The sequence below is a fragment of the Thunnus maccoyii genome, chromosome 17 (assembly GCF_910596095.1).
Source record: "Thunnus maccoyii chromosome 17, fThuMac1.1, whole genome shotgun sequence".
NCBI lineage: Eukaryota > Metazoa > Chordata > Actinopteri > Scombriformes > Scombridae > Thunnus > Thunnus maccoyii.
Genome location: NC_056549.1, coordinates 21,028,268 through 21,055,045, shown reverse-complemented (window position 1 = coordinate 21,055,045; position 26,778 = coordinate 21,028,268). Strand labels below are relative to the sequence as shown.

General features: G+C 40.4%; 1 protein-coding gene across 2 annotated transcripts in view; it reads left to right on the top strand.

The window, feature by feature from the left end:
• Positions 1–26,778, top strand: part of fut8b (fucosyltransferase 8b (alpha (1,6) fucosyltransferase)) — an 88,103-nt gene that overhangs the window by 59,149 nt on the left and 2,176 nt on the right. For both annotated transcript variants that reach the window (XM_042390951.1, XM_042390952.1), the window contains 5 exons: positions 5,225–5,339; positions 9,760–9,997; positions 16,030–16,276; positions 25,179–25,355; positions 25,524–25,674. In XM_042390951.1, coding sequence (XP_042246885.1) covers positions 5,225–5,339; positions 9,760–9,997; positions 16,030–16,276; positions 25,179–25,355; positions 25,524–25,674 — 928 coding nt within the window. The remainder of the gene's footprint in view (positions 1–5,224; positions 5,340–9,759; positions 9,998–16,029; positions 16,277–25,178; positions 25,356–25,523; positions 25,675–26,778) is intronic.

The following is a 26,778-nucleotide window of genomic DNA, read 5'->3' as shown; positions in this document are numbered from 1 at the left end:
CGTTTGGCTCTGGTTAATATTTCTCATAGTAAGGTATAAAAAACTGAAATTCTGGTTTCACATCAGCAATATTCAAACATTGAAAGGCCCTCACATACTCTGGCTGATCACACCCCTGACCAGGTTGGAGGTGGGCGGAGCTATGCTGATAATTTCGTGACATCACTTGACTCCATGTACTGATAAGGATAATAAAGGTGTAATTCGTCCCACCCTCACAGGTGCAACAAAGCTAAAGGGAGACTCAAGTGAGATGTCAAACAAGCTCAGTCTGTACACTCCCTTAAAGTCCTGAGAGGAGGTTTGATCAGCCAAAATAATTCAAATCCTTCTGATGATACATCTTGACACAGCACCGTGTGTTATGCGTGTGTGTGTCAGTACTGTGATAGACTGGTAGCCTGTCTATGTCGCAGCCCGCCTCTTATCTAATGCATGCTGGGATAGGCTGTGAACCTTAACAGAAGACACAGACATTTTTTAATTTATAGACTAAACAAGCAGTTAATCTTAAAGTTTAAAAAAAGACAGATTAATCATTAATGAAAATAATCATTAGTTGTAGTCCTGCTTGTATGGATATTCTACTGCCTAAGAAACAGCTAAGAGTCCTGTACATAAGTGTATCAGTATATTTAATCTTTCCTCATTTCTTCTTAATGCATTCAGTGTTGATAAGAGACTCGCAGGCTTCTGTTTAGCACTGCTGCCTACTGATTATGTCAAAAGTTGAAACTAGGACATTTTTTTTTTTACAAGAGGCCTTGAAGGCAGTACTTGCAGCAGTTGCTAAGAGACAAAGGGCAAAGGTTAGAGACACACCCTTGCTGTCCTCTGGATGGCAGGCTTCCACACAGCTGAATGAAGAAAGGCCTGGTGTCACTTAGCCAAGTGTTTCATTGTAATCCTGCTGAAGTGGCTTACAGGGCCCATTGTCTTACTCATCGCTTCCTGAGCAGCTTTCCAAAGACTGATTCCTCACCCCATACACACAGACAGGCATAGACTCACACACATACACAAATACTCACAGACTTTCACATGCATTCACTTTCTAAGCCCTCCAGATTTCTTTGTATGTGCTGCAGGCAAAGGCTGAGAGAGCCAGCACAGATAGGGGCAGAGGTGGAAAGAGCAATGAAATGTTTGACTCGAAATAAATGCTCTTTCATTTAGATTCTGCTCAGGAATGGGGTAAGAGTCCTTGTCTTGTAAATTTCCTAAGTAAAATATAAATGTAGCACATTAAAAAAGTGTGCAAGTACTTACCTGCTCACCTTATGAAAATGATCACTACATTATGAAGAGATTCTTGTACATAGTTTTATATCCGTTCAGAGTTCAAATGTCTGCAACAGAAAATGAAGACAATGAACACCTCTGCATCTACAAAAGAATGTATCATAACTTAACATAGTGTATACTGTAATAAAACACAGGATCACTGTCTATTATGATACCAAGTGTTGGATGAGAACAATGAAACTGAGCTAAAATAATGTAGTTGAGTTTCATATTTAAAAGTTCAGTGCTTAAAAAATGGGAATTTAAACAGCCATAATTGTTAAAGATATAATTAAAAAGCTATTAAAGCTATAATAGGCAGAGGGGAACCTCATCTACTAAAATAAACTTATAATCTCAACCCACTACTGATCTACTTTAGGAATGCAACAAACAATTATTTTCATTAGCGATCAGTCTGACCATCCTTTGTTTTTCAATCTTTAACAGTCAATTATGAGAAATGTTCCCAACGCCTACAGTGATGTTTAAGATTTTTAGTTAAAGATTTTTAGTTTACTATCTTAAAGGAGTAAGAACACCAGAAAATTTCGACAAAAAATGTACTTAAAAGACTAATCAATAATCAAAAGATTATGAATGTATCAACTAATTGTTGCAGCTTTAATCTACCTGTAAAACATCTGACTACTTATTAACTGACTACTATTGGAAACAACATTCAAGATGTCTGACTACTACCTGTTACTCCATGTACTCATTACACAGTACATGCTGCAAACATATACAATGTTATCTCGTTATACCTTTAGAAATGACCATCCTCACTAAATTAAAAAAGCCTGGCGTAAATAAACAATAAAGAAAGAAACTAAAATATATGTTTATTGCAATATTTATAACCAACAAGATTAGGAGGAAAAATGTCCAATCCCATACTGAAAATTGATGAAAATGAAAAACTGTCGACTGTAACAATGAAGTCTAAAGGTGAATCCCAACATACACTATAAAACACTGCTACAACAGGATGGATTGGACCCATGACTGAAGGTGTAATATTCTAGGTAGAACAAGACACAAAAACAGTCAGAGTTGAGTTTGAGGTTGAGTTTAAAACTGAATAAACTCACCGTTCCTGCTTAATATCCACCAAATGACTCACACCATGTCGTAGAACAGCACACTATAGGCCTATAAGCCACTGAAAAAGAACCTTTGTCTTTCCCCCCCCTGCTGCCCATCCTCTGTCTCACCTGGGCTGGTAAAGTACTGTAATGTAAACCTGAATCCTTGTAATTGCTCTCCGATTGGTGCAGCAAATCGGTACTTACAGCTGCTTTGCTTGGCCGCCAAGCCCAGCGGCTGCAGCCTCGACGTCTGCAGTTTAAGCCAATCAGAAGCACCGGGGAAGCCCACAAGCTTCACATGAGCGCAAGACCACACACACATACTTACATACAGCATACAAAGCCCCAATACATATGCAGGACTTCATGGCTGGGTGGTGTTTCCCCGTCTTGCTGCCAAACCCTTCAGGGGCTTGTCTGTTGATTCCTTCTCGTTACGTTTTGCGGCCAGCGAGGTTTGCTTTTCCTTCCCGCAGAGGGTCGGTGATGGCTCCCCTGCGCGCGCTACTGGAAGGGAGTTTGACATCTGTTCACACACTGTGGTTCCAGCTTCAAAATGGGACAATGAGTAATGATACTGTCTTAGCTGTGGAGAACAGCACTTTTCACCATGCTGCACTGTTGAAATGGGACATGGTACGTTTGTGTGTGTGTGTGCGTGTTTGCATGAGCTACTGAATATATGCATAAGAACTCTCAGTCACACAGGATGTGACTGATTTGGGTCAAAGAAGTGAGTAATAAATTAAGCTTGCATAAGTGTGTGTGTGTATGTGTTAGATGTGTTTGCATCTGCCCTTAGCTGCACATGTCAGAGCTCTCGGGCATGTTTGTAAGTGGATGGTCACGATATTTGGCAGTGTGTGACATGTACACAAATTCGCTGTCAGAGACTTGCAGATGGCAGACTTAATCCAAGAAAGAGCAAGATAACCAGAAAGACGCCGTTGTTGTCAGTCGGCGTGACAGAAACGACACTTTTTTTCTATAAATAACTTTAAAGCATGTTGAGCCTCGGTAATGTTTAACACACAGTACACTGTTAACATGCTGTCTGGTGCTCAAAGCGTTGCTCGGTATTGTGGGAAACTTTTGTTGGCTCCACAATCTAGCCGCACAAATCACATGATTCACAAGTTCACTATAACGTAGCTGTAATTTTTGTTTGTGAATTTCTGTCTCCAGGAAATCACATGATAAGCAGAGGCTTAGTTTAATTATTCTATGTGTTCTGGAGGATAGACAACAAAAGAAAGGCGTGATGTCTTGACAGAAGTAAGGTCAAAGGCAGCTCTGTATGCAAGATATGCAAATACACAAGTTGGAGCATATAAATTATTCAAGTTCACTTAGTCAAGGTCATGTAGACATAACTTCTCTGCATGTTCTAGTAGGGGTGGGCGATAAAATCTTCTATAATGATGTATGCAATTTTGCTTTGATGTGCTGTGATATACTGTAGTACATTTTCCAGAAATGCAACTCAGAAACAGTTTATGTATTAAAATCACCAGGTGGGAATGTCTGTTTTTTAGCTGATCCAGTAAATTAAACTGAAAAATCAAGGGAGTACATTGGTAAATCCAAGACTCTTGTAAATTCAGTATTACCCTAAAGCAGTCCTGCTCAGTTCTGATTTGCAACGGTCTCAATTACCCGCTACAGCCAGAGTTTAGAGGTCTTTACAGGTCCAAAATGTTCAGCCCAATCTGAAACGGACCCATTGAAAACCTTCCTGAACTTGATGGATACATTTATTTTCAAAAAAGAGAGACCCAATACTAAAGGGACTTGAGGATAATCAAGTAGCAAAAGTAGAAATACATGTTATTTTTTTCTCTGCACTTTACAGTTCACACTCTCCATCTCACCTCTACAAACACATTTTTCTCTTGATGATTATGATGCACCATGTGATCAAAGCTGATGGTGAGTGCGCTCGGAGTCCACTCGGGTATTACATACATTATTGATGCACAAACCTGAGACCCACAGCAATACAGTGAGAACCTACTCCCATCTGATTAGACTGAATATAATTTGGACTCAGTCCGACTCAGGCCCCGGATCAGGTCTCAGTTACTTTGAACTTTGAGTAGATCCATGAAGACCTCTACCAGAGAGCAATAGGAACCTTCTGTCATCTCACGGTATATATTGTCATATGTCCCAACACTTTAGTCAAGCAAACATTTTTCTCTTCCAGACTTTACAATGAATTTTAATTGACTTTACTGGATGCAAAAGCAGCATTTGAAATACATTTCTGGTTGTGTGATTGTGTCTGTGAGCTTGTCAGTTGTATGGACAAAAACCTGTGGCTAGTTGTAAATACTCTACAAACCTCTCTCTCTGATATCTCATTCCCTTTTTATTTGCATCACAACCATGACCTTGTAACTGAATCCTTGTCTCACATTCAGAATGACCACCACTAGAATTAACTTGAAGGACATGATAGAGTTGTTGATGTGATAGCTGAGGACATAAGGTCATATATTTCGTCATCTTCGAGAGTGTATTCATATTACCATCTAGCACCAATGCAGTATGTTTAACTACAGTCTGTAAGAAAAGTTCCAAAGTACCAACCCTTCTGAGATTTAGTTTTGCTTTTTGTAAATGAATGTAGGCTGTTAGTTATTACATTTGATGGATGAGGAGAGGTTTGCAGATCATACTAATGATCTGCATGTGTTGGGAATGTCCATATTTGGAAAGGATGCTGCTATTCCTGCCCCTTTAGAAATGTAGTTACAAACAAGAAACAAATTGTCAATGATCAGCTGGTTATTTAAATGTGAACATAAATGATTAAATTATTGAAACGTGTGTGTTTGTGGTTGCAGATCCATCATGACAGACTTGTACTACCTCAGCCAGGCGGATGGAGTGGGCGAATGGAGAGTGAAGGAGGCTAAAGACCTGTCGGATCTGGTCCAGAACAGAATCACCTACCTACAGGTAACTACAGACGCACCTGCTGCTTACACAGCTGGTCTTGTATTCTCTCTCTCTCACACACACACACACACATAAACACACAGAGTCACATACACACCAACATATAGACGCAATTACATTGTGAGCATTCATGCGAATGTTTCCCTCACACGTACATGTGCGTTTTTGAGGACATCTTTCACACTTGCTTGTCTCATTTGCACCATCCATAACTGTCAGCATCGGTTTCCACGAGGAGCAGGTGAGGGGTGTGACAGCAGACTGTTTCAGCAGTCGGATTTGACAAGCAGGATCCTTGTTTCTTGTCAGCGGTTTAGTGACACACACACACACACACCCACACACATGCAGCAAAACACACAGACACACATGCAGAGGCGCAAAATGACAGATTGGCAGAGAGTGCATATGCAGAAATGCAAAAACGTTGACGCAGTGCAAAGATAGACACAAACACACACACTGGCTCAGGCTCAGATAGATGTACATATGCTTACAGCTCCAAACACACACACACACATACACACACACACACACAACCTGAGACCCAGGACACATTCGCTCACCCCCAGCCACCCGGCTCCCGTTCCCCAGCTCTGGTGCTGCTGGGTTCTGGGGTGGGGCGGTGCGGCACCGCACTGGGCCCTGCAGCATTAATGAGCCGGTGTGTTTGATGAAGAGGACCCAGTCAGTCTGGCTGGGCGGAGACAGCACCACTAACAGCTGCTGTCACCACCGCTGAGGGATCACACCGCTCCACCAGCTGCCATCACTAATTCATCACACACACACACACACACACAGAGTTGTGCACAGATGGACTCACCCACACCTATGCAAGCGACATACACACACACACACACACGCTCAGCCACAAGATTGATGCGCACGCTCGTACGCGAAGAGATGCTGTATGTGTCTCTTGCTATCGCTCACACACACACATATACTTACATACACACATCTATACGTACACACACACACACACACACACAGACTCCTCCCTCCTATCCTGCTGTCTCTACCACCCGCACCAGCCTCTCCCTTCGTTCCTGGTTTAACTAACTCCATCTCTGCGTCTGCTCCATCTGTCCACTCACAACATGCGGTGAACATGTCTGGCTCCTTCAGATGGATTTCTGTTGGACAAGCTTTTCATCTACTTGTGCACTGTGATATACAGTGGTATTAAAGGATACACTCATATTTTTTCACATCTATTTAAAAACAATACTCACACTCATATTTATTACTGAAGCAGTTGTTTCTTGTAGTAATCATTTCCCCTGTCCATTCTGGATATTAAAATATCGACTCTCTTGGAATTATGAATTGAAAACCATAACTTTGGAAGATGCCCACTTAATTAGACTAACTGTCAGACTAGACAGACTGCTAAAGGCTTATGTTATTGTCAGATAAACTTTGGAATATATTTTTGGACAGAACGAGGACTGAATTTTGTCCCCCATCTGTTACATTGGAAGGATATTAGAAAGGGATCTCTTAAGGGCCAGTATGAACAGGAGGAATGATTACTGCAATCAAAAACTGCTTTCAAGTACTTATAGGCACCCAACTTTAGTTTTAGACAGACAGACAATGTGTCTGTCTTTTAAGTGCTTTGTTTGCTGCCCTTCCCAGAGATCACGTGTGTCCAGTACTTTAAAGTTCCTCCTAAGATTTCATCTGTGGTTGATTTGGAGACACCTGTGGTTGTTGTTGGCAACTGCAAGTGTGTTCTGATCATTTAGGTTCCAAGAGTTTTGTGTGTCCTTCCTTTTGATTTTCTGATACTGAATTTTAAATAGAGTTTTCTCATGGTGTTGTTCCTCAACAGCTCAGTCATCGTGGGTGTGGGCTGCTCATGCTAACCACCCAGTTCCTCTTCTAAACGATGCACTGTTACTGCTTCTGCAAACTTTAAATGTGTCACAACCTGTGCAATACAGCTGTTTGTCCTCCAAAGACCTCCCTGAGGCAAATATAAAAGCTTTAATGAGCTGGATATACAGTCTACATTTGAAACATTATTACAACAAAATTGTTACCGTATATCTGCTGGCAACAAGGAGCTGCAAAACAGACATTCAAAGTACTTAGAAATTGTTGCGGTCTCTTTCTTTTAATGCGCAGCTTCTTTTCATCTTCCAGTAAGTATTGTAGCTATGTGGGAATCACCGTGGATAATTACCTGAGCTTGACATACTATTTCTCACATTCTTCTCAGCCATATTCCCTACACAAACACTATCTCTGTGGTCTCTCTGAACTGAATCCACTCCGCAACTGCCTCTGCGTTTCACACTCAAAAAGGACACCATTTAAACGGTCACTTAACCTACAGTACAGAGCCGTACTCAGAGGCCGTCTTTGTGCACGCATCTGCCGTCATTATCCTTGAACCTCGTCTCTCAACATTCAGGAGTCGTTATCAACCCCGGGATGGCCTCCACGCCACGCGGCTCATGCCACACATTGATCTCATGCAGACATTGTGGCTCAGATTCCGATGCCTGTCGACAGAAAACAAGTGTCACACAAGGCCTCTTGTCAGCATGCCACTGTAGAGTAAGTTAGCTCACACCTATGGGGCTAGTGGTGAACAGGAAGGCTGTAACTCAGAGGAAATACCTGTGTGGGTTGTTATGTCAGCTCGATGGCTGCTGTAATCTGTTCATGTTATTGAACAGAAGTGGTGGTAATCAGTTTTCAGTACCTTAAGGAGCCTCTCCTCTTCCTCTCCTCTCCTTCTCTCTCATTTCCTTTCCTCGCCCTTCTTTTCTTTTGCCTCCTGTCCTCTTTTTCATGTCATCTTTTTTTTTTTTTTTTTTTTTTATCCTTTCCTTTCCTCTTCGTTTCCCTCTCCTTTCCTTCCTCCTCCTACTCCTCTTCCCTCTCTTCCTCTTCCTCTCCTGCTAGTGTGTGATAGGCAGCGTTAGCCGGTGGGTGCCGGGCGGCCTGATTACTGTGAACCATCCACAGCTGCAGCAGCCTAATGAGGAAAACACTCCCATCAGCCGGTAATTGCTGTTTAGGAAGCTGGTTGGCACGAGTGTTGCGGAGTCGCTCAGACTGGCTGCCGAGCGAATCACAAGCCGCCCGGCGACTCATCGACAACACAGCATGTGTCACTCTGCTGGATTTTTTTTTTTTTTTTTTTTTAAGCAAAAAAAGAAAAATCGTTGTTTCTTCCCCCCCAGTGCCTCTCATTTGGTATTCTTCCCTTCAGACATTGTATGATATCGAAGCTAATTTATGAAATGAAGAACGAGAGTGTGGTGGGGGGTGACAGGGAATTGCAGGGAGAGTAGGAGAAGGAGAGGGATCGAGAGAATCACAAAGAAGGTCTGAAGAAATAGAGAGTGGTAGAGAATAAGAGGGAGGGAGAGTGTGTGGAAAGGGAAAAATAATGAGAAAGGAAAAGAGGTAGGGAAAAGGACAGGAAGCAAAAAAGGGACAGTTAAAAGTGCGGGAAAGAGAGAATGCAAGAGCAAGAAAAAGAGATCAAAGAGAAAACGATAAAGATGACAATGTTTTCTATTCTTCTATTGTCAAGAAATCCACTGAAAAGACCAACTAAGGGTTAGTCCCACTCTTTATACTTTCTCACATCCCTACACTGTCTCTAAGCCCATTCATTCCTACTAGACATTGATGTCACAAACATATAGTTTTGTTTTATTTTTATTAAAGGTTAATTACTTTGTTTATGTAGTTTCCAGAGCCACTGTAGCTGGGCACTGTAGTTTTTTAGCAAACATTAGTTAAACAGAAGTAGTGCACTTGCTGAGTACTACAGTATTTTCAGCTGCAGATGATGCTAGTATTTATGGCACCAGCACAATGTGTGTGGATTGACTCAAAAAAAAAAAACTACAGTGCCCATGTTCATCATAATGAAGGAACATGTCACACAGTGCACCAGTGTGGCTCACTGATGTTTTTTTCATAGTTTTTGCAATACAATGGAGGCATATGGCATCAGAGGATAAGCTATATCAGGCTTTTGCTACACAGATAAAGGCAGAATATGTTGGTTTTGGTCTTTTCAGAGGATGTGTTGACATTTGGAACAATATAGAATATTGGCAGCGTTATTCTTCAATGAAATCCTTCTGGAATATCCTTCAATGAAAAGGAAAGGGGTGGATAGAAAAGATGGTAAAAGAGGGAAATTGTGAGGGTATCGCAGAGAGAGAAAAAAAACTGACAAGAAAGGCAAACCAAGAAAAAGAGGGAGGCGGATTCATAAAATTACAAGAGAATATATGATTATGAGACAGACAGGTACAGGGAGCAACGAAAACAATATCAGCCATGTATTATTACAAGTCAGGGAGCAGGGCTTTGAGAGATACAAGACGAAGGTCAAGCAATAAAAATGCTGAAACTTTCTTTCCTCTCATCCTCCTCCTAGAACCCCCCAGACTGCAGTAAGGCGAGGAAGCTGGTGTGTAACATCAATAAGGGCTGTGGTTATGGCTGCCAGCTCCATCACGTCGTCTACTGCTTCATGATCGCTTATGGCACCCAGCGCACACTCATCCTGGAGTCTCACAACTGGCGCTACGCCCCTGGCGGCTGGGAAACCGTCTTCCTGCCCGTCAGTAACACCTGCACCGACCGCTCTGGGGCCACCACCGGACACTGGTCAGGTATGTACAAACACACCACACACACACACATACCGGAACCATCCTGAGCTACACATACACTTGTGGGTTCAGGGCTGCCCAAGACGATTGTGATCAGATGCTTGATAATCAATTAACCCTAGCTGTTAGTTGAACTATCCCAGCTAAAAAACAGAGTCTGCCAGACCTCTCTATTATGCTGCTACAGCAAAAACAAAGTGTGAGTTCCCTGCCTAAGCAGGGCTTTGCAATTCCCGTTAAAGCATTTTGGCAGCCAATGTAACAGCAGCAGGTTACTGTTCAAAGGTTTCATTGCCAAGAAATCCTGTGACTTGATTTCGGTAAACAACCCACTCCTCTGACCCACAGTAAGTTACGTCTGATGGTGTTGATAGAAATGGAGATTGTTGGGAATAACATGTTTGCAAGAGGTTTGTGCATCATTCGTGAACCTAGGCTCCCCGCACAGTTTTTGTAATTTCCTATACATTGAGAACATTTCATCAGGGAGTATGCACAATAACTGACATGTGTTTCAGCAAATATAGCAAATGTATAAAGTCTTGACTGAGGACGACTAGATGTTTTTCTCAGTTGCAGTCACTTGTGGTATAGATTGGCCATTGGGTCTTATATTTTCACATTAAAAGCTTGTGTAGCTTGTCCAATTTGACATCAGTATTTAATCTAGTATTGAATGCAAACATTGTGCTTTTCTTAACACATCTAAGTGAAAGTCTACTTGAATTTGACAAACCTCTTAGCAAAGGTCCACTACTCTAGTATTGCTGTGTATCAATTTTGATTCAGATACTGTATATCTATTTTTTCCCAGAAGAAATTTGTCAGTGGAGGCAAAGTCTTGGCAAGCGAGTAGCCTTCAAACTGGACTTCCTGATTCATATTTCATGCTCTCACAAGTACCTGTAGAAATAACCCCAAACCAAAGCAGCCTTGTGGTATTTGCCCAGAGGTTTATTGTTGGTCTAAAAGCAGTCTTAATAACTTGCTCAGGCTGAACCTTAAAACAGCTCCCCCCTCCTGATGGAGCCAGGCCTGGGAGGGGACTCAAGAGGCCTGGTTAGACTCAGCCCGAGGGAAATAAAATGGGGCCACCAACAGTAAGTTTAGGTTTAGGGTGCATTCAAGGAAACTGGCTCTGGAGATGTGGAATTTTGGCTTTCTAGTGGGAAATGATTGATAACTAGTGCAATAGGGGGAGTTGCAACAACCAAACTCCTAGACAGGGGCTAGACTTCTCTCCTGAGAGGCATCCGGTGCATGTGGGGATCCTCACAAGCCCCTGGTTGAACACAGCTGTGCTGCTGGAAACTTGGAACAAAAACTGCTGTGCAGTATAAAAATGCAAAGGGATGTATTGTTGTGCAGGTTTTTTCACACAGTGCTGTTATCTACTTTGAAGTACCACAAAATCAAATGTATTATCCGAACACAGCTTTGGAGTGTTCCCTTAAGAATGATAGGGTCGTACAGGTCAATGCTGGGCGTTGTGGAGAGGAAACACTTTCACAGTGCTGTTGTCTATGCCTATGGGCCAACAAACACTTTAGAGTGTCCAGCCCTTTTTTTTAGTGTGCCATCTGAGTTTCTGCTAGGGGATTTCATTGCTTGCATTGGTAATGCTGGAAAAACCTGGAGGGGGATGATTTAGAGGAATGGCCTGCCTGATCTAAACCCGAGCGGTATTTATTATTATTTATGTGTGTTATTAGAATTCAGCACTAGTCATGGACAGTCCATTATGAGCACCATGCTTAAGCATAAGGCAGCTCATACTGTATGTATACCTGGTACCAGAATACCTTAGACCAAAGATCGATGCACTTGTTTGGATGTAATGGATTTCCCTACTAATGCAAATGTAGCAGAATCATTTACAAATAAGATTGCATAGAGCTATGAGTCAAAAATGTGATATTAATATGATTAATAGGTAATCCTACGGTGTAAGTGTGTTTGCCTCTGCTAAGCCGACAAAACCAAAGCATTCGTAAATGAAGATCAGTGATGATTTGGAGGTTTTACTATCAGACTGTGCCTGCCTCTCTCCTTCCCTCTCATCACTTTTCTCTCTCATTCCTTTCTTGTTCTCATCACTGCATCCTTTCTGCTCTTCATTTTTCTCCTATCGCTTCATTTGACTTGTGCTCTCCTGGGCTCTCCCTTCTTATCTCTTGCTGTCCCAGCGCCTTCCCTCTTATTCTTCTGCCTTTCATGTGTCCTTTTCCACTATCTAATGTCTTTCTATGATGACTGTCTTACAAACAGCCTCCTATAGATCCATATATGCCATCTGGCTGCTAGTAGCCAACCGCTAATTCACTACAAAAGCCACCTCTCTCCTCACGCCTATTAGGATTCTGCATTCTTGTCCTTATAAAGTCTTGCAGTTTGTAGAAGCAGTATTTTCTGTTGACCAAGCCAACTAACTAGCTAGACAAAGCTAATGTAAGCTTGTTGGGCACTTGGCTGTGTCTGCGGTTATGCCTGTTTTGTTAACAGTGCAGGAAAGAACATTCCTTTGGGCACAGGGCCACAAAGGGATGCTAAAGCCTTGGATTAATAAGTAGATATACACTGAATATCTCACTAATTAAGTGGAATGTTTGCCCATGCCAGTACATTAACGGCTTTTGACTGTAGTGAATACTGATCTCTGAAAATTCACAATGGTGCCAGTACTCAACATTAAATTAGCATGTGTTATGTTTTGGCTTTTAGCTTATGGTTAACCAGTGTTTATTGCCTACCATGCAAATGCTTAAGATATTTTGCATAGTGATTTAGTGCCGGTAAACTCTGCACCTACAGTGTAAATTTGTCACTCCTGAACCTTTATCATGATGTCTCCCTGTGTCATTTTGTGGTAAATGTCAGCAGTCCTTTGTCGTTACCATTACATACAAAGGTGTGTACTGTTTCAGCCTTAGTGTATTATACACTCAGCAATTCTATGTATTTTTTGCCTAACCTTGTGTTTTTGTAGGAAATTGACTTGGTTAGTATTTTATAGAGAAGCCCTACCAGATTCCTTGTTGTCCCACCTTTCCTCGTATATCTTTATGTGGTTAGCCCACTTTTTGTCAAGTATTTCCCTCAGGATGTGAGACATTTATAGACAGAGACGATGCTTTGTGTGTGCTTTTGTGACGGGGTATTTCTGTCAGGAAAACATATAGCTTGGGGGGGGGGAATCAAAGATAGCGAAGAAGTCATTATGGGGCCTGCTGATTTTCCCTCTTCAAATGGGAAATGGGGAAAAACAAAACATTACAAGAATTTCCACATAAAAATAGAAATAACATACAGTGCACCCGGGGATAGGGACTGGGGGAGGGCTGTGTCTGACAGTTTTTCTAACCTCCCAAAACCGACAATTCGACAACCATGCCCACATCACACTGTGGTTGCCTGGGTTTGCACGGGTGAGAAAGTAGGCAGTTTTTGAGCTTCTCTCTCAAGCTCTTCTTCACTTCATCACACAACTACTTCCATCACTTCTTGTCTGTACAAACAGTGTCAATGTCTTTTGAGAAGAAACTGTCTAAAAGTGTGCGCTGTTATCCCCAGAAGTACAAACCACAATTACCAATCTGACCAGATATTTATTGCCAGCTTTGGGTATTTGACAGATACTTGATGCTACAGATACATTTCAGTCACTTACAAAAAAAACAAGTATTGAGGTTCAATACCCGGCACTACTGTCTATTTAGTCCACTGGTGCATAAGGCTTTTTTACCACAAGGTTTATGTTCAATGGACAGCATAACAGCGCTGCACCATCTCACAGGCATGGTAACAGACAAAAGGGAAACCAGTCTTCTTGTGGAACAATGATTCGTTGATCAAAGAGCTAATTTGCCAAAGAGAGTGTATTCCTTTGAGGTTCTCTGTAGAGATATCACTGCCTTATGAGTGAATCTGAGAGCAGCAGGAAAAACATAATGTCCCCTGCCATGTAAAGACTGGAACAAGAGTTCTCCAAGTTCATAAACTCAAATGTATTATGAATAGAGAAGCTTGGTATTTTGTGTCTGGATGGTGTCACTCTCGGTTCTCCGGTTCCATAGCTATGTTAATCTTATGGAATATTTATTAGGCTCAGTATGCATCATAGGTTTAAAATACAGTGTAAGAATCCTGTTTCACTCCATATGCTTTAAGTCATGATGCATACAGGAAATGAATGCAGAGTCTTTGGAGTTGAGATGAAATTCAGTAGAGCTTTGTGATCTAATTAAGTAGCTGTGGGAGGAAGACATACTGCATATCTGTACATTTGTGCCAAGAAGTGCAGGCCTCAAAATATGCCCATTCCCCCTTATGTGAATCATGCCAGTGCTGTTATATAAGCAAAGACAGGCCTGGGAATATTTTTTCTGTTCAATATTTAATGCTTCTACCAATTTATATTCAGTTCATGCTCCGGCATACACACACACAAATTGAAGCCTCTGTTTCTGTTCTTGTTTTTAACATGTTTTTTATGTACCCTTTCTGTGAAAGGCCATTTTTAATGACTCATTATGCCATTTATATGGAAGTGCGTTGTGGAGGCTGTGTTTGCTGTATTAGGGCCTGTCTGTGGTGGTTACAGAAGCCACTTCAGTCAGACAGAACACGGGCCTCAAACTAGTTTTTACGTAAATCACACACACACGGGCACACAAAAAAAAGCTCTCCTCAGGTTTTAAGACTGAAAGAGAGTGAAGGTTGTGTCTGCCAGGCATATCCCTTCTGGTGAGATGAGATTAGCTGGGGCTCTTTGTGTGTATGTGTGTGTGAATGCACATTTCTTTTTATTCTTATTTTATTTGGATCCTTATTAGTTGTCACTGTTGGACCACCTTCATTCCTACTGTTCACAAGACCCCGTATGTGTGCATGTTCATGTGTGTGTATTTCTATCTACATGATTGTGGTTGAGTTTGGACAGTATGGACAGTTGGTCTTGATGTCTTGGAAGGTCTTGCTGTGCACAGGAGCTTCCTGCTGCCTAGAGAGGTGACCTTCGTAATCAGCCCTGCTCAACCCCTCTGCCCAGGGCTTCTGCCAAGCAGGACTCAGCCTGAAGGGACCAATGCCAGACAACCAGCCCCCCGCCTCAGCCCCAGCCTAAGCCTCAGCCTCAGCCCCTGGCTCTACACAGCCTTGATATAAAGGATCTTACCTTGGCCTTTAAGCAAGGATATGCAAAGAGCAGCTGTCAATCACAAAAGCTGGACTTAAAGGGGTTTGGAATGTTCAGTATGGATTCATTCTGGAAACGGAGGAGGAATGACTATAACAGGGCTTAGGAATAATTCTGAAATATCACACTGCATCACGGTATATATAATATATTTTTATATTTAAAAGAATAACATATTGTCTAGTAGCTATTTCAATATTACAGCACACTGAAGGGACCCCATTCACTTGCAGATGCTATCAGTTATGTCAGTTATTTGACTGATATTCGACTCGATTTTTGGCCTGAAGTTGGTCAGAGCTTTGGTGAGAACTTGCTGATGTTTCCAGACACAATACTTAAGCTGACATAATGCTTGAACCAGTAGAAGATTTTTTTGTTGTTGTTTGAAAGGCCACCCTGCTGTCCCGAAACACATTTTTGACTTGAGTTGTGCTGAAACCATTAGTTGATTAATCGATCAGTCAATCAACAATTTTGATAATCGATTTATTATTGGTTTCAGGTTCTCAAATGTGATGTTCTCTGTTTTATATCATAGTAGGTTGAATATGTTTGGATTTTAGACTGGTGGTCAAACCAAACATGACATTTGAAGATGTCACTTCATACTCTGGGATATTGTGATATAGCATTTTTGACAATTTTGTGACATTATTATATAGACTAAACAAATAATCGATTCATCAAATAAATTAACTGCTCATTAGTTAATAATGAAAAGAATAATTATCTACAGCCCTAACCTTCTGAAGAAAGGTCTGCTCTGTCAAAATGTTGATTAAGTATTGACTCTTGAGTGTCTTTTTTTCTACATGTTCCTCTCTGGCCCATGCAGGAGAGGCCCATGATAAGGACGTCCAGGTTGTGGAGTTGCCTATAGTCGACAGCCTCCACCCTCGGCCCCCATACCTGCCCCTGGCTATCCCTGAGGACCTGGCCCCACGCCTGCACCGTCTGCATGGCGACCCCTCCGTCTGGTGGGTGTCCCAGTTTGTCAAGTACCTGGTGCGCCCTCAGGCGTGGCTGGAGAAGGAGATCCAGCAGACCACTGCAAAGTTGGGCTTCAAACACCCCATCATCGGGTAAGAACACTTGGCTATAACATCTCAGTGTATGTGGTTTTGTCTTCTCCTTTTTCTATGGTCATAAACACTTCAATAATAATGAATTTGTTCCTATAGCATTTTTCTACAATAAAGTCTACAAAGTGCTTCACAATTAAAGCAAACAAAAGGCATAGGAATAAGAAAACAAGAGAGAAGATGTAGCCTTGAGGGCTGTGGTGGAATACAAACACTGCTTTGGGTGAGGTTAATACAAGGTTAATACAATAGTATTAAAAGTAACTTAATTTGATGATGATATAATTTTATTCATTAGAATAAAACCCTTGACATGAACCATCTCGTTTTCAAGGGGGTCATAACATACAATACAAACAAAAATGAAAAACAAAAAACACCAGAAAGATAGTGAACACAACCACTAGAGCAAAAATATTAGTACAGAATATACTGTGTATATAGGTATAGCATCATCTGAAATATGTACAGTTTATCTCAAAATAAGAAGACAAACCATTTTTAAATGTGTGAAATGATGTCAAGGATCGTATGTTTGAAGGTAAGTTATTCCAGTCTGACGGAGCCTTAAGCATAAATGCTCTTTTTCTATTAGCTTTTCTGACTCTAGGAATGGAGAAGAGATCTTATGTAGAATGCCTCAATAGATATATTGAGGAATATGTTACCAAAAACTTTTGAAGGTAATGAGGATAGTTGAAATGTACACATTAAAAATGAGTTGCAGCCAATGAATGCGTCTTCTTACATTGAGTGGAGGCCACTTAAGTGAGTTACATTATACAGTGATGAGTACTAATGGAACATCCAGTTGCAAATCTGCAGTGATTATTGTATGCTGTACTGAGGGGTAGAAGGTTAGTTTTGTATGTGTTTTGATAAACAACATCAGCATAGTCGAGAAATAAGTTGTGAGGCATCTTTCAGACACTAAATGTAAAACAGTTTCTAGGTCAAAATAAAACACTGGTTCCAAAATTAATTTTGCGGAGAACATGATCAATGTGAGATTTGAATGTAAGTTCAGAGTCAAGCCATAAACCCAAGTGTTTAGTTTCATCAACTCTATGCAGATAAGTACCATCATTACACATCATTAGTAGATTTTGTTTTAAGGCTCTGTCTTGTACCAAAGACCATTAAGTGTAGGTTTTTGTTTTATTGAGCAGTAGTTTATTAGATGAGATCCAGTTTTGTAAATTATTGAAATTCAATTGAAGGGCAGTTTGGATTTGCAGTAAATGAGGTTTAGAAGAATAAATGATATGCATATAGTTGAACAGAAGAATTAGAACGAATTAAAGGAAGATCATTAATAAAAATAGAGAAAGTAAGTGGACCCAGTGTCGAACCTTGGGGTATACCTCTTTGTCGAACAAATAAATCAGTCTTACTCCCCTGAAGGACAACACATTGTTTTCTATTATATAAATAAGAGTAAAACCATAATAATGCATTTTGAGATAGACCAACTGCATAAAGCTTATCTAAGAATATGTAGTGATCAACCAAATCAAAAGAGTTAAATAGAAATAGCCCCTGTAAGATTTCCAGTATCACATACTGAAAACACATCATTAGTAAGTTTTAAGAGGGCAGTAGTTGTTGAATGATTAGGTCTAAATCCATATTGAAATGGTGATAGGATATTATTAGTCTTAAGATACTGGGATAAATGATGAGCACTAAGTTTTTCAAATACTTAAGCAATAGAACAGATTATCAATGCATGTCTGTAATTATTCAGATCAAGAATGTCACCACCTTTGTAAAGTGGAGTAATGCATGAATATATCCTGATAGCTGGTAACTCACAAGTAGATAAGGACATGTTGAACAAGTCAGCAAGTGAGTACATGAGAATACGAGATGCTAATTTAATATATCTGGATTCAGTCCCATCAAGTCCAGCACCACTGCTCAAACTTAGTTGTTTGATAGCATTCAGAACTTCTGTGGGTGTTATTTTCATAAAGCAAAAGGTGACAAGATGAAATATTACTGAAATTATCAGTGTAGGAAGAGCCAGGTATTGAGTCAGAGCAGACAGAAGAAAAATGCTGACCGATAGAGAGTCATGAATTATTACATTGCCATCTCTTAATTGATTAATATGACATTTATTTGAATAGTTTATTTTGACTTTTATACTGTTCCAGAAATGTTTAGAATTGTTTTGATTTTTTAAATTATTAGAGACATTCTTTATAATAATTAGATTTATATTAGGCATCTTGAACATGGGTATTAATTGGTACCTATCCCAATTAATAGACATTAGATCATTAATAAATAGGTCTACATTCATTTTCTTATGTTGTCTAATTTTAATTAATTTTGATGGCGATTTTGGAATTTTAATCTTCCATACACAGTAAATAACTGAGTGTTTACTGAAGCAGTCTGACAAAACACCAGCCTTAATATGTCAGTATTAGTGACAAGTGTCAAATCAAGTAAAGACATGTTGGGGTGATTCAATTGGGTTCCTTTTTTTTGTAGTCCCCATTTGTCTCCAGTCCAAGGTACTTAATACTGAGGATCTTTTGATACCAAACCCTGATCTGATGTATTTGTCTTTATTTATAAGGCAGGTAAAATAACTACATGCTAAAAACATAATTGGCTAATTTTAAAATCAGTAAAACCAAACCAGACTAGAAATAAGAGGCTTATAACACATTTAATGACCGTATTAAAAATAAATAGCCTGGCTGCTTTTCATTTATCTTCAGTAGTCTTTGTCAATTAAAGGATAAGGCAGATGGTATTCTATATTTCACTTACTGTCAACAAATCCCACTAAAAGACCAAAAACAACAATGAACTGATCCTACAAACAAGTATTGTCTGTGTAGTCAAAGCCTGATAACGCTTATTCCTCTGTGCCGTAGTGCTATATTGTTCTCTAAAAACTATAAACAACATAATTAAGCTGCATCATTATACAGGGTGACATATTCCTTCATTATGATAAACATGGGCACTGTAGTTTATTTTGAATTAATCCCATATAAACTGTCCTGGTTCTCTAATATTCAGTAGTGCACTAAATGTGTATTAATCCACCACTAAAAATAGACCACCAGAAATACGCTGTTTACTCATGTTCACTCCTGTTGGCAAAAAAGCTACAGTGCCCATCCGTTTCAGGAAATTATTTGGTCTTTCGTAAAAAACGAAACTATATATTTGTGATCTGTTTTTAAAGATTTACGTCTTGCTATTGGTAGGAATGAATTGTGTAGAGGGTGAGTGACTGAGACACAGGGTAAGGAAGCCAAAAAGTATTGAGAGATGGATAAACACATGTTTTATTTTTGTCTTTTCACAGTATTTGTTGACAATAAGAAAAATATCAAATAACACCATCCTTTAAGGGTGCCATTAACAATGCATCTAACGGCTCTAATATCTACATCACTACTGTAAGCCTAGATATTATTTTTCATGAAACTTTCAATAAATGGTGCTAAAGAGAGGTCTGACTGAGTTTTTTGATATCAGCTTGGCTTTGATTCTGAATGTTTGGTGCTTTGCCATCTCCAGAGATGTTGCTCTCACTGTTTGAAACGCACCCCTTGTGGGGATGTGTGCAGCAACAATACTGTAAGCCACTTTTAATAATAGCTTCTAAGAAAGGGGTTGGACAGCTGTTTATTTATTTTTTCCTGTATCCCTGTCAGGTGTTCAGTCAGTAAACATTCACGTGCTGTCTACCAGCCTTTCTTTACTCTTAAATAATTCCACCTATCTTTGAGCAGCACTTCAAACCCTGGATCAAATAGGACTGTGCAGATAATTGGTAGCAGTTGTTTTAACCTACTTGGTCTACCAGATGGGAGATTTACCATGTAAGGACAATGCACATAATGACTGGTAAACTGTCAGTCATGGGAAAGTAGTATATGCAATGAGTTTTAGGTACTTCGTTGAGATTGTCTTAAGTTCGTGCAGCGTCCCATGAGGCTGGCTCCACCCGGCTGGGAAAGGAAGTAGTTTAAAACAAATGCTAACAGTTATTTTCTAATAGTCAGTCTGGTTTTGTTCTGTCACCCGCATCATACCTTTCACATCCATATATTTATACTCTGTGCCAGCTACTCACCCTACATAACTTTTATTTTTCTCACCTTCTTTACATTTCGCTGCAAGCAATCGCTGCTGATCTTCCTCGCTTTCCCTGTCTTGTTCGACATAGTTCTCACTCCCTCTTGTTATGCTCTCACTCTCTTTCTCTCTCTCTTTGGTTTTTACCTCCCTGCCTTTCATCACCGCGGCAGCTACCGTCTCTCACAGCCCTCTTTGACTCTCCTCCCCCTTTTTCTCGTTTTTAATTTTCTATTTTTTTTTATTTTTCTGTGACTCATCTCAACTTTTTCAATCTCCCTGTCCTCGCACATCCTCTTATTTGTGATCGTTCCTCTGTCTTCATTTGTTCATCCCGCTTCAAGATTTTTCAAATTTTTATATTTCACACTTCTCCCTCACGTTCCCCAGGCGCACATCCCTACCCACAGTTGCTCTTGCTCTCCTAGTTTTCCACACATCTCTATCATTGTTCTTTGTGTTTCCCACTCCTCCCCTCCTCTATGCACATATATCCCACCCTTTTCTTCCTGTCTACCACTGGGGAAAGGGTTATTGAAATGAAGTGCTGGGTAGAACAAAGTTTTATCACTTTTTTTTTCCCTTCCCTCCTCAGGTCTTGATACATCCACTCCACTCTGCACTGATGTTGCAACAAAATGCCTGTGCGCTTCTATCAGCACTGTGGGGGGAGGGCTATGTGTGTGTATGGGGAAGTCAGAAGGGGAGTCGAATGTGAGATGTAAAAGTGGGGTTGAAAGAGATCCATAGTGTCGGTGCAGGAGAAAAGCGAGAGAGCGGCAGCGGTGGGAGGTGCAGGGGTTGATGGAGAGAGTACCGAGATGGATAGAAAGCCAGCTTGTCCCCAGAGCACCCAACAACCGCCAACTGACCTCCACTCCCCTCAGTCACCACCACCACTCTCTTTCCCTGCTGCTCCCTTAGGATGTGAGCTGCAAGGAGGCTGGAAGCCACCGACTAAAAGCAGCTATCAGTGCCGCTCCCTCCTGCCAGCATTTAATGTTGCCTAATGGTAGCAAGTGTAGTCAGAGAGAAAGAGAAAGTAGGGCTACTTAATCTACCGCTGATACTACAGCAGCTGTATCGCCATGGCAATGTGCTCGCCAAGAGGTGAACTGACTGTATACATGTTTTATAATATCTTGTGCCAGTGCTGTTCTATTCAATTAGTGCTTATTATATTCAGTGTTTTTTTTGTTTTTTTTTGCTAATCACCAAATCTCTCAGTGACTATTTGATAGTTTGAATATTAAAAATTGGAAAAAGATACATTTAAAATAGAAGAGATATATATCTGGGGGAAAAAATCATATTTGAAACATAATTTTCAGCACAAACTGATTTATTTGTTGTTTGTTTGGGGGGTTTTTTTTCTTACAGGGACTAATTAGAAGCTCATTAGCGCTTTCTCTGTGTTTTAATTTGCTATGAGCTGTGCTTGTTGCAAGAGAAGTTCCAGTAAAGTTATCTTCATGCAGCACAAAACGTAACAAATTTAAGTGCATGAGGAAACGACCAGATCATGATTGGCTATTTAGGGGAAGAAAAAAAAAGGAACCAGGTATTTTTTGGTCAAATGAGTAAAAACAAAACACAAAGCAATATCTTAGTAATAAAAGTTGCAAAAAGCTGTTGTAAAGTTTACAGTTGACCGCAATTATTTACGTACACTTAATTTAATTTACATGCCATCTATTACTTTACATATATGCCTGCAATAAGTAAGATATATGGTTTTATATCTATACAGAGTATAGATATAAAACCAATGCAGGTTCTTCCGTACAGAGCATACAGGCTCACTGAATGGTTCGAGTATGGATATAATGTGAATCATATGCTATGGCCTTCACAGCCACCAGATTTCAGCTCAGTTGAACAGGTGATTGTGTATTTAGACAGCACTCTCGACCACTATCATTAAAACATAACATAAAACATATCCTTTTGAAGAATGGCGTTCATGCTACAGTGCTTAGACTTTACAAACTTAGAGAATCTGTGCAAAGAAAGCTGTTTTTGTGGTGGCCCTATTACTAAGATACTTTATGTTGGTTTTATATGTCAACCTTAATACCGTGTGCTGTGATACAATAAAGCACACTTGTGCGTAGCAGCGATTGCATGTATACTGTAGATATAAGATGGTATGACCTGTCTGCTAGAGGTTCCTGGCAGCTAGAAAGACAGGTAGCTGAGTGTTGCTGTTTTCTTCTATCTGATAGGCAGCAGAGCACTGATGTCACATCCAGATAAATTATTTATTTGATCTATATGTTATTGTCACAAACTGCTAGAATCAGCACTTGCTGGTGTCTAGTGTGGGTGTGTATGATGCCTTTAATGTATGCTTTTACGCCCACCGTGAGGATTGCCTTTCCTTTGCCAGTATTGTATGAATAGAGAGAAATGAATTGAATTATTGTGGCGGTAGTGTGGGAGAGTGCTGGGTGCCGAGGGAGGGAGAGAGAAAGCTAAGAGCTAAGCAACGCCTTAGTGCGGCCTCTGCTGCTCTGACAGAGAGAAAAAAAAAGGGGCAAGACAAAGAGAGTTCACAGGAACAAAAAAACAGCAGACATGAAAGAAGCAAAGAAGCAGGCGAGAGAGACCCTGACAAAGAATGGGAAAGCCTGGAGTCAAGACCTCTGTCCGATCAGAGAGACAGAGACCAAATGAAAGACTGACGCCCCCGCCACCCACTCACACTCCTGTTCTCGCCTCCATTCTTTTATTTGCCGCGTAAATAAAGAGTCTATTTCTCCAGTGAGCGTCCCCAATACTAACTGATTGATCTCTGGCCAGTGGCTGAAATTAGCTACAGCCTGTTTATTCTCTTTCTGTGAACCCTTGACTCCGAACACTTCTTTTAGTTCTACCTCATTCTCACAAAAGTGGCAGAGGCAGCCTTGAGGTTAGAGAAGCTGTTTGAATCCCTAAAGCAACAGGGAAATCCTGAACGGGGGAATTGGAAGACTTATATTCTTCCCAGAGGTGCCCTTAAAAAGGCTCCTGACCCCAGATGTTCCAGTGGAGCTGCTCCTTGGCCAGCAGTAGACAGCTGGTTGTACTGGGCAGCTCCCAGATGGAGCTTTATGAATATGGAGCAATGTGCTGTGGGGGGGGGAAAGTGCACAAGTCCAGTCAATTTTCCCTCAATAAGTGAAGGTTGAAGTATGTTTTTTTTTTTTTTTCCTCTTAGATTTAGAAATTTTCTTTGCTCCTCGAGGCCAGAAGTCACATTGCAGATGTGGCTGGGTAGTTTTGTAATTTAATAGTTCTGGATGGAATAAAAATTGTGTTTAGCGTCCATCAGTTTGAGGGATGCTTCTGTGTCAGGAGAGGAAATGTTTCTACTCTCGACCATCCTTTGTTCTGTTTTCAAGCTGTGCTCTTTTCCTCTGATATATACAGCCGGTGACAGCACTCTCTCTTTGTCCTTGCTTACTGGAAGTGGTGACAGGGACGCTGCAAAAAAAAAAAGAAAAAGAAATACAGTTGTGTTGGTTATTTCTCTTTCTGTCCATCTCTTTCTCCCTCTGTCACTATTTGCTGTTTTTTTTTTTTCCTTTTGTCTTTTTTTTTTTTCACCTTTTGTCCCAGCACTTCTTTGTTTGTGTTCACACCAACAATCAAAATCATCCCAAAATATGCCATTCAAGTTGAAGTGCCTTTGTCAGGAAATGAATTAGTATTGAACACATAAAAAAATTCTAATTTAAAATATCACTGCGCTACAATACATGCGGACTTCAAACTGTTCTTTCAATAACACAAACTTACCAAATACAGCACATACAAAACATGAATCAATGCAACTCTTTTTCATGCACTTTAAGGTTTTTTTTTAGAAGCATGGCCCGTAGTGTTGTTATTGATTTACCACCATTCAGTGATGTTCCCTCACCTTGTTTCCCTCAATTATTCGTCATTTGTAAGTCATCCTTGATACATTACTTCAGACCTACACTACTTCTTTTTCATATTCCTGTTGCACACATTACAATAGTACAGTGCAAGCATTTACTTAGTGCTTGGCCAGCACTCTTTCTTGAATGTATAGAAGATGCTGTTTTCTACTTGATATCATACTTTATGCTTGGTCTTTATGTGTTTCTGTAAAAAAAAATGTGTATGCCATAGCAGAAGGGCAGCTTACGCACTATTGTTTGCACACATAAACATTGTTGTGTGGTGCAAAACAAGAAGCTCAGGCAGCATGAATGGCAGGCAGAAAGTGGAACAAATGTACAGCCGAAGTCCATCGGGATGGAAAAATGTTTAAAGGAAATTATCTCTTAACTTTAGAAAAGCTGGCAGTAATAGTACCCTATGTGTGAGTCAGAAGCTACCAGCAGCGGTTCAATTTGTTTGTGGTAATTTTACCAAGGTTTCCTTATGAGGATTATGTTTTTTTTTTATGCTAAATTGCCAACAAATTCCAAAAGTCTCAGCTCAGCTAGCCAACTAGCACAGACGTCTAGAAGTTTGACGTGTAGCAAACTCCTGCAGTTTGTGAATTTAGTTTGTCTTGAAATCTTGTTTGAGTTTGTAAGAACCTTTGTTGCTCCTGCTATCCCAGCACAGCTGCATTATATTACATCATATTGTGGGGCCACCACCATAACCATGCTATTGCCACCCACTAGCTTGGAGTGTAAATGCCCAAAACTCAAAACTGATAAGAAAGCGAACAAAAAAAGCAGTAAAAATACAGTGAAAAGCTTCTCGTTTACAGATGTTGTAAGATACAACACTAGTTCGTAACACTGTCTGTGTCCCTGTTTGTCTGCAGAGTCCATGTGAGGAGGACAGACAAAGTGGGGACGGAGGCGGCCTTCCACCCCATAGAGGAGTACATGCTACATGTGGAGGAGCAGTTCCAACATCTGGCCAGACGTGTCCACATCGACAAGAAACGAGTTTACCTTGCCACCGACGACCCCTCCCTGCTGCAGGAAGCCAAGACTAAGTCAGTGTCCTGGAGTGTGTATGTGCTGTGTGTGAGAGTGTGTGTGTTGATGTCAGCTGTCAGTCTGTATGCAAGAGTATGTTTGTGTCCATGTTTATTTTCAACTTTTTACGTCTAGTGTGACTTTTTTGTTTTACTTTTCCCTGCCTGCCTTGTTGTCCTCATCAGGTATCCAGACTATGAGTTCATCAGTGATAACTCCATCTCGTGGTCGGCAGGACTTCACAACCGCTACACTGAGAACTCACTGAGGGGCGTCATCCTGGACATCCACTTCCTGTCCCAGACCGACTTCCTGGTCTGCACCTTCTCCTCACAGGTCAGTCCGCTCTCCCCAGTTCACATTTTATATCAAACATAAAATGTTATTTTAGGAAGGACTTTAATTTCATGTGTCTTTACTTGAAATTGAAGTTTACTGATGTCGGTGTGAAAGCAGTCCAAACTAATATCAAGAGTTGACAGGAATATTGATGTGTGCTTTCTAATAGTCAGTAAGCAAAGAAGTGGCATAAAATGAATATGATTTTTATATCCATACAGCAAAACACATTTCTTGTAACATCAGGGCTTATAGTATGTCGTTAAGCAGATTTACATTAGTATGTAATGATTCTCATGACTCCCTTAACATGCTGCTGAATACACATACATTACAGTTAGAAATAAATTATTAATTTAACAAAAAAAATGTTTAAACCATAGCTTATTGTAAAATAATCTGGAGCTTTCAGCCACATCTCATGGCCTTCCTCAGTGGATAGAGTTTGCCAACTTGTCATTGAAATGGCTCAGTTGTTGTCAAGTGATCTAAATGTGACCACCTGTTGTCATGTGACCAAAATTCCACACCTCGGTCATGTGAAAGCAGTTTATCCATTTCCATGACAACTGAGCAAACTCCACTGATGAAGGCCAAAAGTTGGGCTTAAAAAATTTCCAGTAAGTAGACCTGCTTAGAATTTTTGTCCAACTACTGGATCCAAGGTAAATAATGGACTGCCAAGCTTCACATTATTGTTTTTTAATTTTATTTTAAGTCAAAGAATTAAATTGCAGTAAAAAAATAAACAAAGAATAAGTAACAGAGATCAACAAGTAAACATTTACAAGTAAAAATCTTTAAGATGTGATCAAAAAGCTGTCATATAAATCATGAACAGGGCCGTGAAAAAACGAAACAAGAACAAAACCAGGTCAAACTGATAAAACTTTTTGTGTGAGAGAGTTAATGAAATCTGTGGGGAAGACAACTGTCAGTTGATGTTTGTCACAAGGCAAACCAGAACTACTTCTTTATATAATGACAATCATGTGATTGTCAACAACCTCAACGTCCCATTTTCACTCACATGTTGCAAAGCATGACAACGGTAACCACATTTACTGGGACTTTGACGTTAAAAAGGCCCCTGTCATCCAT